This window comes from Polypterus senegalus, chromosome 2, assembly GCF_016835505.1.
Source record: "Polypterus senegalus isolate Bchr_013 chromosome 2, ASM1683550v1, whole genome shotgun sequence".
Classification (NCBI taxonomy): Eukaryota; Metazoa; Chordata; class Cladistia; order Polypteriformes; family Polypteridae; genus Polypterus; species Polypterus senegalus.
In genome coordinates this window covers 108,431,618-108,448,165 of record NC_053155.1, presented here as the reverse complement: position 1 = coordinate 108,448,165, position 16,548 = coordinate 108,431,618, and the positions used below count along the sequence as shown (strand labels likewise).

At 35.5% G+C, this 16,548-nt stretch overlaps 1 protein-coding gene across 1 annotated transcript in view; it reads left to right on the top strand.

Annotated features, from left to right (window-relative positions):
- The first annotated feature begins 1,261 nt into the window (after window positions 1-1,261).
- The window catches only part of arhgap42a (Rho GTPase activating protein 42a), a 415,782-nt gene continuing 400,495 nt past the window's right edge, over window positions 1,262-16,548 (top strand). The window contains exon 1 of the mRNA XM_039744345.1: window positions 1,262-1,736. Within this exon, the coding sequence (XP_039600279.1) occupies window positions 1,583-1,736 (154 nt within the window). The 5' untranslated portion in view covers window positions 1,262-1,582. The remainder of the gene's footprint in view (window positions 1,737-16,548) is intronic.

Here is a 16,548-nt window from a genome sequence, read left to right as displayed (position 1 = left end):
AATATGATTAAGTTAAAGCAGTGTAACATATAGGAATTTTAATATTATCCATATTTATCTGGCTAACACCTTTACCTAAGGCGACTTAAAATCAGAATACATTTCATTTATTAAGAACCTTACCAAGACAGTGGTGTATTAAATACCAACAATTAATAATGTGCAGTACAGTACTGACAAGTCAAGGACGGGATGGCAAAAGACCAAGTTATAGATATTTGAACAACAAACCGAGAGCAGATGAAGTGCCACAAAGCTGTCTGAAACCGTAAGAGAGCTGAGCAGTAGAAGGTTTAACTTTCCCCAAGGTGGCGCCTTAAGGTCTGATGTTGAGTCAAAGCTCGTTTCACAGATTGAGTGGAAGAACTGAAAAAAGTGATCATTTTCTGCCCTCCTACTGAGAAGTGGCACATTAGTTAGGTGGGCTGTGACAGAACTAAGGGTTTGAAAAGGAAAATATGTAAGTCAAGAGAGTGGCGATAGTGAGAAGCAGAGCCATGTAGGTAGCTATAGCACAGGACAAGAGTTTCAAACTGAAATTAGAAAAATTTAGGAAACTAGTATAAAGAAAAAACGAAGCAAAACAGCGGTGTGAATTAAATAAAGGACAAAATAATCCAGGCAGGTTGCTAGCTGCCTTAGGGATGCCTCTGAATGATAGGAATGCAGCCACAAGGCACAAACAAAGAAATAAAGCAATTTACGCAGTGACATATGATACAGATGTAATCACATTTTAGCCACTACGGAGAGATCTTGTCATACACAAACATTCACTATTTAATAACTGCACATCGAAACCCATTTTTAGCAGTTTTGATAAACATTTTGACTGTATTTTATTTCTAACATTTTTAGAGAGCTAAAAGTATGCATCGTCACAATGACTCTAGTCAGAACTATATTACCTGTCTCTGCTGGTCTAAAATTGCGTTAGATGCTGTTCCCACATGGCCCATTACTTAAGGGAAGCGTTGTATATGTGTAATTTGTGAAAGAATAATAATGTATAATCCTTTAAAACTAGAAGTACCTTTAATAAAAAAGAAAAAAATGACTTTACAGCTTTATATGTACAAAGTAACTGAATATTCCAGCTCAAAAAAGAAGTTATTAAAACATGCAATAGCCGTTCGCGGTCACAAGAAAAACAGTATCTAAATGAAGAATTTAAAAAAGGGGCTGTTTCTCGCCTTTTCCTTAAATTGTCCGTTTTATTAAATGCCTTCAGGGAAGAGCTTTTTTAAATGCAATCACATGTGAGAAGCCGCCAGGAGTCAGTCAGTCACTTAAGGACTGGTTAAGAATGGCTCTCCAAAGTTGATCACGTAGAAACTGACTGAGAAAAAGTACCAACAGAAAGTGCCGGAAGTGCCTGAGAAGGGGGAAAAACTTGAAAGCAGCTACAATGTAAGTCACCGCAGCGGGACAATAAACGTTACACTTTTTTAAAAAGAAGAAATCGCAAGTTTCAAACAACTCCGGGCTTCTCTGGGACAGCTGAAGGAGCAGCTTCTCGGGAAATCGGGATTTCGGACTTTTTTTTCCCTCACCCGCTAAAGTTTGCTTTCCCATATGTACAATGGGTCTGCCAACACTGGAGTTCAGCGATTCTTTTCTGGACAGTCCTGACTTTAGGGATCGTCTGAAATGTCACGAAATTGAGTTGGAACGAACTAACAAATTTATTAAAGAACTTATCAAAGATGGAAATATGCTCATCAGCGCGTTAAAAAGTAAGTGAAACGCCGGAATGTAATCTGTGTAGGTTACTGGATCTTAAGGTGAACACAGTTTTGAATGACTGAGATCAGCAGCGCTCTCCCATTGGCTACAGCTACAATACTAAGTCAGAGGTGTCCTGAAGTTAATCGTGTAGAATGTTGTTAGAAATAAACATAATACGGTTTACATGTAGTTTAAATAGAATATTTAAATATAACAGTGTTTAAATTGCTTGTAAAATATTTGTACACCTATGAAAAGACTGCTAATGCATTTTCCCGTAAAAGTTTATGGCAACACTTCTGTCTGTTCATTTTAAACATTTGCCTGATTTAACCATGTTTTTTCAGTACTGTATAGTATAATTTACCATATTAAGGGCTATACATTCTACAAGTTACTGAATGCTTTAAATTGGCTGCATATACTGTTCATTTAGGTAAAAATAAACTATTCTGTGTGTTTCTACTTTTTTTCTAGTACAGTATGTAAACCATATAAATTATATAAAAGTATACAACTTCATGTTTATAGTATTCGATGTTAGCCTTTCATTGTTCGCATGTGTTCAAAACGCATTCGTTTTCCCATATCATTTAACTATGTATCACTGAATGCAACTTAATCGAACAAGTTTTGCCCCTCTATTTAAGTGCGATTCATTTTAGAACGCCATTCGTTAATTTCTGGAAAATAAAGAAAGACTTCATACTAATGAATCGATCACAGAACATTCATATATGTTCATACTGTCAGTGTTATTTAGGTGAAGTGAAAAGTGCTTTCATCTTGTGGAGGCTGGATCGCATTGTGCTGGAGCGTTGGTATGGTGAACTGAAGAATTCGCCGATGTTGCTCGGTTATTTTCCTGTGATTTTAGTGGGTATACTGTTAATACCTTTAACAGTTAAAAGCTTAGAATGAATCTAACCAGACCTAAACGGATAAACTTAAGAAAACGTCTGTAGACTTAGGCAGCCCGTATTACTGTTACCCGCGTGTGGCTGTGTAGTGAAAATTACAGTAACGGGTGTGCATATTGAACACTTACGGTGTAGAAATATGTTTGTTTCTGTCAAAAGAAACTGTAGTTTCACATAATTTGTTACTCATTGTTTCCTTCTACTTGTCCTTGGTTTCTAAACTGTCCCAGAAATGCAGAATCAAATCTAGTTTTCTTGTGCTAGTTTATGTTTGACAGTGAAATCGCGTCACAGGGCCCGCCTTTACAGCCTATTAAATATCTTCGGGATTACGTCAGCACACCTCGCCACCAATCACGTGACGTGCGCACCCACTGCAGCACATTTGTCTTGTGTAGTGTAGTTCAACGCAGTCTTGCAATGCAAAGCCCCATGTGCGGTCGGCAGGGACCGTTTGGAAGATAAAGCTTAAAGGGCCATCCTCCACTTTTAAGATACATTAGAAATAAGAAAAGCTTCGGAATATTCGCAAAATGAGATAACTACATTTGCAAAATTGTGCATGCATAACCAGTTCACCCAGATGCAATTATCAACTGAACTTAATGCATTCTGGACTCATGTAGCTTGGCAACCCAGATGACAAAAAATACCTGGATGGAGTACTACCCGTTCAATGCTAAACCAGTTTAAATAAGTTAGTATACTATGACATGACTCAAAAAGTATCTGTTAATTTTAAATACACATACAGTATATGAATAACAAATATAAGGAGGTCTGGATGGCAATTTCACAGATTTGAAATTTGTAATACAATTCTAAGCAAAGTTTTAGTCCATACTTTTTAAAAAATGTCATTTTTTAATTTTAGTTTCATAGTATGAAAAGTAAAGCAAAATGGCACCTTTTATTGGTTAACTAATAAGATTACTATATGCAAGCTTTCAAGGCAGCTCATAAAAAGATGACAACATGCAAGCTTTCCAGGCAGCACGGCCCCTTCTTATGTTGCCTGAAGATAAAAGGTGTCATTTTGCTTGATTTCTCATTGCATCCATAATGGCTAACATGGTACAACCCCCTACTACAATAGTTGCACAGTATTATTATATTAAGTAATTATTATTATTACACAAATACTTGAATCACCTTTTAGATAACAAGTATATTTCTAAAGTGTTGACACCCATCCTGGAGATTAAGCCTTAGACCAAAAAATATATGTTTATATGTATTACTATTTAATTTAATATTGTTTCTTTGTATCAGTATACTGCTGCTGGATTATGTGAATTTCCCCTTGGGATTAATAAAGTATCTATCTATCTATCTATCTATCTATCTATCTATCTATCTATCTATCTATCTATCTATCTATCTATCTATCTATCTGTATAAAGATACTTTTGGAGAAAATAATCCTATATATACTAATTCTTCAACAATAATATCCTTCTTATTTTTTATTGGCATATGGTGATGTATTTAAAACCCTCAGTTGACTATAGTGAAGTGATGATGGCTATGACATATTGACATGGTGCAGAACATTTGCAATGTAATTGAAAAGTAAGGTTTAGAAAAAATAGTCAGCTTGCCTTCAAATAATCATTTACAAACAGCAATCATGATAGTGGAGAATTAAATCCATGCTATGCAAGCTGTCTGTCTTCTATGTAAAACTCTACCCAGAACTGTAACCATAAGCAATTAAACTTAAATAAAATAATAAAAAAAATAGCCTCACATATGTCCGGGAGGCACTACATTAATAAGCACTTATAGGTTTCAGCTTTGTTGATTGTTGATTGTTTATTTTATTTTTATCATACAAAATAATGCAACATGACATTTTTTTAAAAGTTTTGTGTTGATACCCCTTGAAATGGTTTAATCAGTTCATTTGTAATTTCTAATTTCCTCAGCCCTGCTGTTCTTCCTGCGTCAAATAAGTAACAAGCACTAATGTATTCTCAAATAACTTTAAATAGCAATGTGCATGACTTCTTCTGTCTTTGCTTTTATTCAGATTTTAATTAGGAAACTATACACATGCAAATGTACATCTAGACAAAACATTGTGTACAGGTGAAACTGCTAATGAAGTTCCATTCCCTTGTGACAACACTTGACTCTGCAATCTGTTTCATTTGTCATTGTATAACTTGTGAAGGATAGGCTTGAAACTTTTTTTGCATTTATTTTTCAATCTGGTGAAAATGATTTAGTGGTTGTAGACTTGCTTTTTGTGCACTTTTGTATCTTAATATTGTGGTACAGCACCTGAAATCTCTTGGAACTTTGTTTGATTCTCAGATGCACTGTTCACTCTTAAGAGTATGCATGTTCTCTTGTGTTTGTATGAGTTTTCTTTGTAGATTCTACTTCTTCGGCCACATTTGAAAGATACCTAGTTGTGGTGATTGTCAAATCAGCATGGGCTTACTGTGAATGAATATGGCTGTGTATGTTGCTTTCCTAGAGTTGGAGAAGTTCTGCTTGATAGCTGATGCTATAGGATAAAGTCTCATACTATGCAATCAATTTTTTCCATTTAAGTATTTGGTAAAACAATAACAATTTGTAAATAGATTTTCTTCACATATATATGTATCATTTTTGCCAAATGACTTACGGTACATTGCACTATTATTTGTTACAATTAGAGATCCTAGTAAGAGGTTATAAATATACCAGAAAAAATACAATTTGGACTCTTGTATACTGTATTTTAGTAGATATTAATTTAGAAGAAGCTATGTCATTTTATTTCAGTGATTTTGGTTTTGCAGTTATATAATAAAATGTTTGTTGCAATACTATCCTTTTTATATGGTAATTACAATGCAATTGTCTCCCATCACAATATCATACTTATTAATTTACACATATCTTATGGATACTGTTCTTTATAGTACAGTTACCAGTTAAGAGATTTATTATTATGTGGACTGCTGTGATAATTTGAATTACTATATCAACTTTTATTTAAATAATTTTTTAATTAATATATTGCTATTAGGAACAGGTCTTTCTCAGTATTAAAAATACAATATTATTAATAACATTTTTTATAAATCAGCACAAAAATGTATAAGGTCACGTACCTTACTGGACTGTTCATATCAGTTCAAACATCATCTGAAAATTTGAAATATCTTAGTATAATTAAAACTTAAACTGTGTTTACTAGCTGCTTTCAAATTAAAATTTATTAATAGTAGATAGATAGACAGATAGATAGATAGTCAGATATTTCATTGATCCCACAATTATCCCCAATCAATTGATCAATCAATCACTCGTTTAAATTGCATTCCACACAAAGTTCATCATCACAATGTGTGTTGCAAAGCAGACAAGAGTACAATAGGCAAGTAAAAAAGATTTGAAAATGAGTAGTTGTTGGTCAAAATAGAAAAAACAGCACCGTTTTTGTAATTAGTCTATCTTTATTTTATAGAACTAATTTGAAAACAACCAAAGTCAAAAAGAAGTTAACAAAATTACAAAACGTATGTTAAAAGCAGTCAGTGTTGAAAGGTGTACCACTCCATTCACAATGTATTCTAGACATAAAGGCTAAATTCAACAGGAGAGTTAATGTAGCAAATAGAAAAAAGTAAACATATACTGTAAAACTATCAAGCCAAAAGTAAAAAGCATATTCACTTTATTCTACAATAAAGATACAAATTGAAAGTTATCAGAGTTCAATGAAGTCAAATTAGTTTTGTTTACTTCTGTACTAAATCTCCAATCTAGAAATTTGAAGATCACCTTGAGGTAGAACTGTGTTCCAGCTGTGCATAAATATGTGGTGCCCTTTTCACCTTCCACTGCCATTTCTCTCATTCTTACACATTGATTGTCTTTGACAAGATAATCCTTTTTCTTTGAACCAGTAGAATTAGTTCATGGATGGACAACCATAACAGGGCAGATGATACCATTGTGTTAATGTTTAATCTTTGCTAAACAACTAATTTTGCAATAATTTTTATACAAATGTTAATTGTAACTCCTAAATGTTTTCTGATTTTGTTTAACTATTAATCTGTTTTCTGAAATAAACACTGTAATTTCTAGCTGGATGTTTTCTAATTTGTAGTTTCCTTGTACATAAATGGCTGAATTGATTATAAAGAGCTATTACAAAGCAAGGGACATAATCCTTTGAAAAGTATTGTAACTTTAAATGTGAGAATAACACTAATGAAACCTCTAGCTAATTTTAACATTGTTAAAGGAATATTCCTTCCAAAAATGTATTTTTTTAAAATGTTACTTATCCCATGTAGTCTTTAATGGTGGCTGAGAAAAAAATAATTGTAATGTTTTCATGGAAAAAGCATGTAACAAAGATTCAAACAGAATGGGACTGAATAGTGACCAATGCAAACAATGTGAAAAACGTCCATGGAGAAAAGAAAAAATGTTCCTGTAACACACAATCCACTTATCAGTTATCCATTGATATGCTAAAAACCTACAAAATGCAAATATGTTCTGCTAAAGTATAATTAATACTTGATTCTGGAAAACTCAGTGTACAATTTAAACAAAAAAGGCATATTTCTGTAATACTGTGCTGTGATGTCATGCTCGCAAAGCATCATGGTGCACTGGGAAAGGAGTATTTGTCTAGACTAGCTGCACAGCAAATTTCCAGGAAAGAATTTGGTGACTATAGCATATTTATTATGAAAAAAGCTTTGACAAATTATCAACAGAACCTCTAGAGGTCTGCAGAACAGAAAGTTTTGATTCCCAGGTGTCTGTAAGGAGTTACAAAGGAATTTCAGAAGAATTTGAAATTAACTGTATCACATAATGGAAAAAAACTAAGATCACCAACAGTCTACCAAAAGTGGTCTACTCTACTAAATCCAGCTAACCAAAAGATTCTCAGATAGAATAGGAGCCCTGTTAGCTTTAGAAAATTCAAAGTTGTTTCTTCCACAGTAAATGAGAAGGTTCATGAGTCTGCTGTTGAAAAGTATGTGTCCCTTCTTGGGAAAGCAAGAAGTGGCAAGTCTTTTCTTACAAAAAAAATTCATTGTGCAAGTGACCTTTGCTAAAGATCATCTTGGTGCAAAACAACTATAACCACCATGAATGGCACTAACTCAAGACAGCTGTTGTACTGTAGAGTGTAATGATGTGATACTACATTGCTGCTTTAGGGCTGGGCAGTCTGCTATCAGTAAGTCAGTTATTAACACCAGAAAGTATTCTTGAGCATAGTATAATTAATACAAAGTACATTACGTTATCAATCTTCTAAGAGGTAATGGTATAAAACAGTCAAATTAGTCCAGCAACAGAATAGAGACTAACGAAAGAAACAAAGAGATTTTTTCCTAATATCAGACTCCATGTCCGAATGTCTGTCCTCTTGAAATGCCAAATGGAGATTTGTAGCAGATGACACATGCAAGGAAATTCTTGAAAAATCATACAGCTGAAGAAATTCCGTATGAAAACATGAAAATATTCTATCTTAATCGATGTACAGTAAATAACTGGGAGACAGAAATAACATGTGCATGATGTTATTTCTGAAAAATTGGAAAAACTGGGTGTTGAAGTTTGGGCCTTCAATTACTTTACATCACTGCAAGGAAACTGCATTTTTGCTTAATTTGTCAAAACCAATATACTCAAAGTAATTTGTGTGTGTTTTTAGATCACATTTCCACTTTCAGGTATGTTAAAATATTAACTTTTGCATATTTTTCATCCCCACTTCTTGCATATACTTTATATACATTTTTCGGAGTCTGATTTCTCTCTTTTTGAATTCAAAATGTCTTTTAATTGAATCAGACACAAGGCAGGAGACAACCCAACAGAAGTATAGCAGTCTATTCTGGCTCACACACACGTTCATGCTCACACATACACAAAGTGAAAAAATGTTGTCATTCAGAATTAACTTACAATATATGTGTTTGCGATGTGGGAGGAAAATGCAAATGAACATGAGGAAGACATGCAAACTCCATATTAACAATGATCAAGTCAGCAAATGAACCCAAGTTCTTAGAGGTGTGTCATTAGAATGAGACATGATTTACAGCATTGGTATTGATCTGATTTACAATCATTTCTTAATTAAGGTGAAGGTTTAATAGTAAAAAACCTATGAATTAACCACCAGATAAATTTTATTGACAGACCCTAAATTTAGTTGTGATTTTAATGATTGATTAACATGTTTAACATGAAAACAAGTTCTGTAGATTACTGTATATGTTAAGAATTTTAACCAAGGGGTTTAGATTGCTTAAAAGTATTATTTTAAATTGGAATATCTTCTACATACCATGTGTGAAATATTGTGCTTATTGTTCTAATTACCTTATTAGATAACCAGTCAATGTTAATTTGACATAATACATTTTGTATGAAATTGCACCCTACATTTTGGTTAATACAAAGCATCCTTTTAAATATAATGCAAAGCATTCTGAAAAGTACTTGAGAGGAACGTAATATATCAAAAAGAAATAAAAACAAAAATACTAGTAAATTGTAAATCATAATAGGCTTTCTCTCAAAATGAAATGAGTATTATAAAGGCAAAAAAATCATAGAATACTATGTGTAGAGTTAAAAGAAAGACACTTTAGAATATGTTGTATAAAGGAAGAGATACAATAAAAGCAAAATCTCTCACAGACTAAATATTCAATAAAATTTTATAATTAAAGTGATAATAACCCGTTGGAAGAAAATGTAAATGTAAAGTGATTCAAAAAAGTTAAAAGTGGCACAACATAAAGCAATAATTTAAACTGCCGAAGGAGTCACTTTATATACTGAACCAGAAGTCACCAATGATTGGACAATATTTAATACTTTCTGCATTTCAGAAAATACATTCTGTATCAAAAACATAGTTATACCAAAAAGCAGTCTTTTTATTGGTCTGGCAAAGCTGGTTAACATAGCAAGGTATGGAAATAAGTACTTTTGCAAGTTATTTCTTTATTTAAAGTATATGTATTAGAACTCTGTAAAAATGTGTAAATCATAGAACTTATAACTTAGATCATATAAGCAGACACTTGTATTACCATTACAGCACACCAAAGAGGCTTCAATGACAGATAAACAGTATATCCATCAGTTGAGGCCAGGTGGTCAGCCCAAAGTGACTGCATTACATATTAGCTCTACACATATGGCGGTAGGAAATGATTGCTGTGTTGATTGCAGAAAAGGTCTCATATCTGTTGTAAAGGATCTACTATGACAGTACCTCTGCCAGGAGCTATTTACTGTCAGGTATCTCCTTGGACTACAGAGGGGTGATTTACAGAGATGGGAAACCATTTATGGCTCCTTTGATTGTCTAGACAGATATTATTTATTTGGCTGATGCCTTTATACAAGGTGCCTTACAACATTTATGATACGCTTAGCTACATTTCTTTTTCATTTTCCAATTGGAGCACAGGCAGGTCAAGTGACTTGCTCATGGTCACATAGTGTCAGTTGCGGGATTTGAACCCACATCCTCAGAGTTTGAAGTCCAAAGCATTGACCACTACTGGCTTTCATACTGCTATACTGTCATGAAGTGGCACTGTGCCATCTTCAGTGATGATTCCCATTGAAACTGACACATGTAGATGACCCAGGCAATGATGAACAGAACATTTTATGATATGAAATGCCATTTAGTTACAGGCAATTTAACTTTTTAATTATTATTATTATTTAACTACCAGCAGAAATCCAACTTATGATTCTGTATTAAGTCTGGCTAATGCAGCTTTTCAGCAAAATAATGTCTAGTCACACAAGGCTACCACCTCCATGGAATGTATATGTGATATAATTTACAGTTAGCTGCATACCGTGTGCAGACTATTGAGTTAGTGCAGTAGCAGCTGCATAATGGTAGACTAGAAACACCACAGGGCACCCTCTCTGTTTCCATGCCATGACACATACTGTAGTTGTTTGCATTAGCTCTATATATATAAAATCCAATGTCTGTCTGTATGTCTGGCTGCTTTTCACAAGAGAACTACTTAATGGATTTAGATTGGGTTTTTTTTCTATAATTTGCTTGAACATTCTAGTTGGTTTTGCGACTTCTCTCATCTCGCTAAGAATCATAGTTTGCTGGTAGGAACGATATATTTGCGCTAATCTGCAGCCAAGGGGAGAGAGAAGTGTGAAGTCAGGAGTGGGGAGCCGGGCAGGGCCCTCCTCACTGTCCTGTTTCACTACGTGGGCAGAGCTGCGGAGGACGGCTACTCATACATAATAGAAATGACCCTTCCCCTGCTTCTTCCAGTTCTGGATCAAAATATTGCTCCTTTACTGTGGTTATATAATTATTTAGTATGCCTGTATATTTCAGTATTTTCAGTAATTATCCTCCTCCTCCTCATCATCATCTTCATCCTCCATTCGAAAACAAAGAATATTAAATTCATGACTTCGCCAAATACTCCTATTGCAAGTTATGGCTGGTTTGTTTCTGGCTGACTGACACCTGATTCAGAGATTAATCCAGTATTGAACTAAGTAGGTTAAGAAACTGTAGTTATGGAGAGAGCATGACCTTTATGATGTTAGATAAAATACTACATGGGATGACTCTGTATTGTGCATGTTATATTTTTAGAATTAACAAAAGTAATTGTATTTTACTATTTTGCACTACCTTAATTTGGATTAAGTGGGTCTGAGAATGAATGAATGAATAAAGGGAATTAGCCCACTATGATGGTGATGTGAGTGTGTGGACATGTTCTGTAAATAATATAAAAAGTTATCTCTGTGGAGCTTCAGTTTTGTTCTTCAGTGTCACATAGAAAATTGCACATCTTACAAAAATACATATTTTTTTGTTTTATGCAAATTCCCAATCTGGAAAGGGAAGGGTGATCGCCTGGATTGCAGCAACTACAGGGGGATAACATTGCTGTCAGTTCCGGGTAAGGTCCTTACTAGGGTTGTCATCAATAGGATCGGTGATCACTTGCTCACCTACCAACGACCGGAACAGTCTGGTTTTACTCCCAAGAAGTCTACCATCGAACGCATCCTGGCACTGAGGGTTCTCATGGAGTGCAAACGTGAATATTGACAGAGTTTCTTTGCAGCCTTTGTTGATTTTAGTAAAGCGTTCGACTCAGTTGATCGAGCTGCCCTGTGGGACATCCTGAGGGTTCGCGGGATCCCCTCGAGGTTGCTGGATATCATGGCCGGCCTATACACTGGTACTGTGAGTGCTGTGCAGAGTGGAGGCAGAACCTCTGTGTTTTTCCCCGTTGATTCTGGGGTTCATCAGGGGTGTGTTCTTGCTCCTACTCTGTTCAATGCTTGTATGGACTGGGTGTTGGGCAAGGTCGTGGGGTCCAGTGGCTGTGGGGCATCTGTTGGTGAAGAAAGATTCATGGATCTTGACTTTGCTGACAATGCTGTGATCTTCGAGGTGTCAATGGAGGCTCTGATCAGGGTGCTCGAGAGGCTGAGTGAGGAGTCTGAGTGTCTGGGCTTGCAAGTGTCCTGGATAAAAACCAAGATCCAGGCCTTTAATGACCTCTTGGGCACAGCCATCAGCAGTGTGTCTGTTTGCGGAGAGAGTGTTGACCTTGTTGAGAGGTTTACTTACTTTGGCAGTGACAATCATGCCTCTGGTGACTCTTCCAATGAAGTCAGTAGATGGATTGGGAAAACATGGGGGGTCATGGGGTCGCTGGAAAGGGGTGTGTGGTGCTCCTGATATAATTGCAAAAGGACAAAGGTCCAAGTCTTTAGAGTCCTGGTGCTTCCTGTCTTGCTATATGGTTGCGAGACATGGACACTGTCCAGTGACTTGAGATGAAGACTGGACTCCTTTGGTACTGTGTCTCTTCGGAAAATCCTTGGGTACCGTTGGTTTGACTTTGTGTCGAATGAGCAGTTCCTCATGGAGTCCCACTCCACGGCACTACGGCCATGTGGCGCATTTCTCCGAGGGTGATCTGGCTCACAAGATCCTAATTTTTGGGGACCTGAGTGGCTGGACTAGGCCAAGGGGTTGCCCACGTAACACCTGGCTGTGGCAGATAGAGGGTCAATTCCGGAGGGTGGGACTGAACCGTGTGTCTGCCTTAGAGGTTGCCAATCGGGATCCCGAGTTGTTTCGTCGTGTAGTGGGTGCGGCAACGCACTGTAGCAGTGCATGCTCCCCAACTTGACTTATGCAAATTTAGTTATTTACAGATTGTACTTTCTATTTACCCCAAATGGTTCCCTTTCCTTGTGCAACTTGCTGTCATTTTCCATAAAGAATTATGCTCTTTTTCCACAGTAGATCTGTTTTATCATTCTCAGGCTTGTAAGGGCAATTTATGAACTTCTGTTTGCTTCATCAATTAAATCCACAAGTCTGCAGTATTGAAATTTCTAAGGCAAAATCTGGCACCATAATTTAATTCCATTGTTTAGTATCTTAACCTCAGCTTCTTTTTCAGCTATGTTATGGTCTGATAAGTAATTTTAAGGCCAAGTATTCCACACTGTCCTTCCGTAAATTTTTTTTGCTGGTGTCATAAGATATCTCATGCTTTCAAGAAATTAGATCCTTTGTGGTTTAGCTTTTTAAAACATATCTCAGAAACTTACAGTTCCCAGGACTTGTAGGACTTCCTGTATGCTCATAAATTCAGCAGCTGGCAGTGTTCCACATCCAAAATTAGTCTTTTTATTCCGGAAAGGGAGCTGACTTTAATACCATATATTTTTATCAGAATATGACTTTTTAGAGCAGCTTTTAGTGATTTTGAATATGTTCACAAACAAAACTGTTTTCTTTTTGGAAACTATGCAATGTCTTAGTCCCCTGATAATCTTACATCATACCCTGTCTACATCATGTTTCACTATTGCCCATCTGAGTGCATTTTTTCAATCCTGGTCTCACTAATATCACCAATTAAAGTGGTTCCTGAAAAAAATATAATAGAAGGTTGCATTATCAAAAGAAGAAAAACATTTTTAAACACACATATATGGACTACCCGACAGAAAGCTGAAAAAAAACTAGCACAAAAATAGTTTGTTTAAATTCATTATACTATAAACATATTTTACCCTCTTGCATTGTTCTGAGAAGAATTATTCATAATTATGTATATTAAATGGTATCTATTGTAGTTTCCTGCCTTTCTGCAAATGCTGCTGACATAGGAGCTTGCTCCCCACAGCCCTAAATTGAATTATTCAGGTTAAGGATATGAATAGACAGGCTTCATAACCAAAAGGAGCATTCTCACGTTGCAGCCAAAATAATAGAAACATTGTTAATTTATTAACAAACTCAACATAAGTGCAAAAAAGAAGAGCATGAGGTGAATTGGAAAAGCTAAATTGGCCCTAGTGTGTGTTTGGTGTGTGTGTGTGTGTGTTGGCCCTGTGATGGACTGACACTCTGTCCAGGGTATGCTAGGAGGGATAGGTTCCGGCACCCCCAGTGACCCTAGTCTGAATTAAACGGGTTTGAAAATGACATGACATGACAAATGTTTTTAAGTACAAAATAGCCTGTAAAATTAGAAAATCTGCTGACTCTCTGGGCCTGGCTATACAAATGTGGATTCCTACGTATCAGGGCTGCTGATCTGTAGATTCACAATGTCAAATTTCACAGATCACTCCCTTTATTCACCTTCCAACCATCTGTCTTTCTCCTCTTTTCTGTAATCATGGTTTTGCAACCTTTTTTCGCCATTTAGGATTTTGTCTACACGTCATTAGTTCATAGGGACATTATTGTCACATGTTCAGAGTAGAGTGAAATTTTTACTACATGTGCTAATCAACATGCAACACATCGCCAATATCCGGCCTCATGATCAGTGAGTATTATTACATTATCTCAAAATGTTTATCTTCCTCAAGTTGAAAACTGCTGTTCATTAAGCTTGTTTAGGTAACCAATGGTTAAAATGTCCTAATAGCTTATTCAGACATTAAACACTTATTGGGTATGAGTCAATTGCTCTAGGTGGCCATGTTGCAGTTTGTTTTGATATTATTATTATTTTTTGTAATCCTGAAGACACCATTTTGTGTTCTGTGGGTTTCAGTGGTACAGATTACCAAGCCCATTGCAGGTCACATGATACTCATGTCACATGACAGTTTGTGTCATCATTCCCCACCTAAAAGGTGACAGTGCACAGGTCCTGGTATCTCTGTACTGGATCTAATCTTAAAAAAACTGCATCCTTTCTAGAATCAAATAAAGTTCTGATCTAATCTAATTAAGAAATCTTTGTTAATGCTAGTGGAAGGATCTTCCAAGAAGAATTTACTGATTCTGGCTTTGACATTTTTAGTTGTTTTGTTTCTTATTTTTGTTCCGCTACTATTGTCATTCTTAAGTCCCATATAGATCGTGATTCTGTTTTTACCAGTAATCCCTTGACCCAGTTCACCTCCTCATTCAAGACTCAGAGAGCTCTCTACCTTGAGAAAGCTTTAAAACCATTGTTGTATCACTTTCTGTGAAGTCCAGAACTCCATTATGGGAAGTTCCCAATTGTGAACATTTAGTAGACATTAAACATTCTATCAGAAAACCTATGGAGTCTTTTACTTTAAAGAGTGAAACAGTATTACACTTTTTGCTCTGAGATCATATGCTGTCATTTAACAGGTTTGAAGGACACAAATGACTTCTTCCAGTTCTTGCATACGTAAAGGCAAACTAGTCTCGCCATTTGCTGCCTCTATCAGCCATGAGGCGTTTTGACTTCCTGACAGTCATCTAAGGCTTCTTTCGCACCTTTGTGAAGGGTCAGATATTCCTACCACTTGCTAAATTGTAGGCTGTCTAGTGTTTTCCCAGGAGTCTTCTTCTTTTAGAGCCTGACTGGATCCTTAACCTCTCCTTTACCACTCTTCCTTTCCTCTTAACTACTTTCCCATTGGGCATCTCATTAAATAATTAAATGTCATCAAAGAAGCTGTCAATTGCATACATGATTAGTGTAAAAAATATATTTATTTACTTCTTTATTCTCAATTTAGTAAAAGTAAAATTTTATATTAAAATAATTACAAACTGTTGTCTTGAACAGCTGTAATGTTTCAATATTATGCACAACAGAAATAAGAATACATTACAGAAAGACAAGAAATTCAAGACAACATTTTCAGGTCCATCTGGTGCCTAGTAAAGAGTCTGTACTTGTCTTGCACCTGATGCTTTCAGGATATGATTCAACCCTAGGTAACCTCGAATTATAATAAGCAAGTTAAGAAAATGAACAGATGAATAGATTTACAGAAATATCACAGATTAGCTCACCAACTTGAAAAAAGATATATAATTTAATGTGTTCTGATTTAAATAAAAACATCCTCTACTTCTAATTAAATTCACGATGAAAAACACAAACAAAACAATAGACCCTAGCAGAATATTAGTTACAGGATTAAATTAAAGCTAAATTAGCCAATACTGATGACAAAATGAGCTGCACACGGTCTGCCTCCATGAGCCATCTGGCAAAAAAAGAAAACAAGGCTGCCAGGCAGTAATGGTAGTGTATGTTGAAAAATTTTAATTATAATCTACAGGAAACATTTATACAGTGAAGTAGACTTTTCTGTCAGTCCACTTTGTTATAAAGCTTATATATTTAATTTATTAATGGTGGATGTGCGTGAGTTGTCATACTCTATAATGTCCTCTCACATGATACTTGGACTCCTGCTAGGTTTAAAAAATTATATTAATGACATCATTTTTGGTACTCACTTACAGTAGGCAGTTGAATATGAAATAAAAGCCAGGATGGAATTATTGCCCTTTCCAGCAGCATGTATGCATCTCTTTAAATTATCTCACAGAAAAAAAATATTCTTTTCCAAGCATATT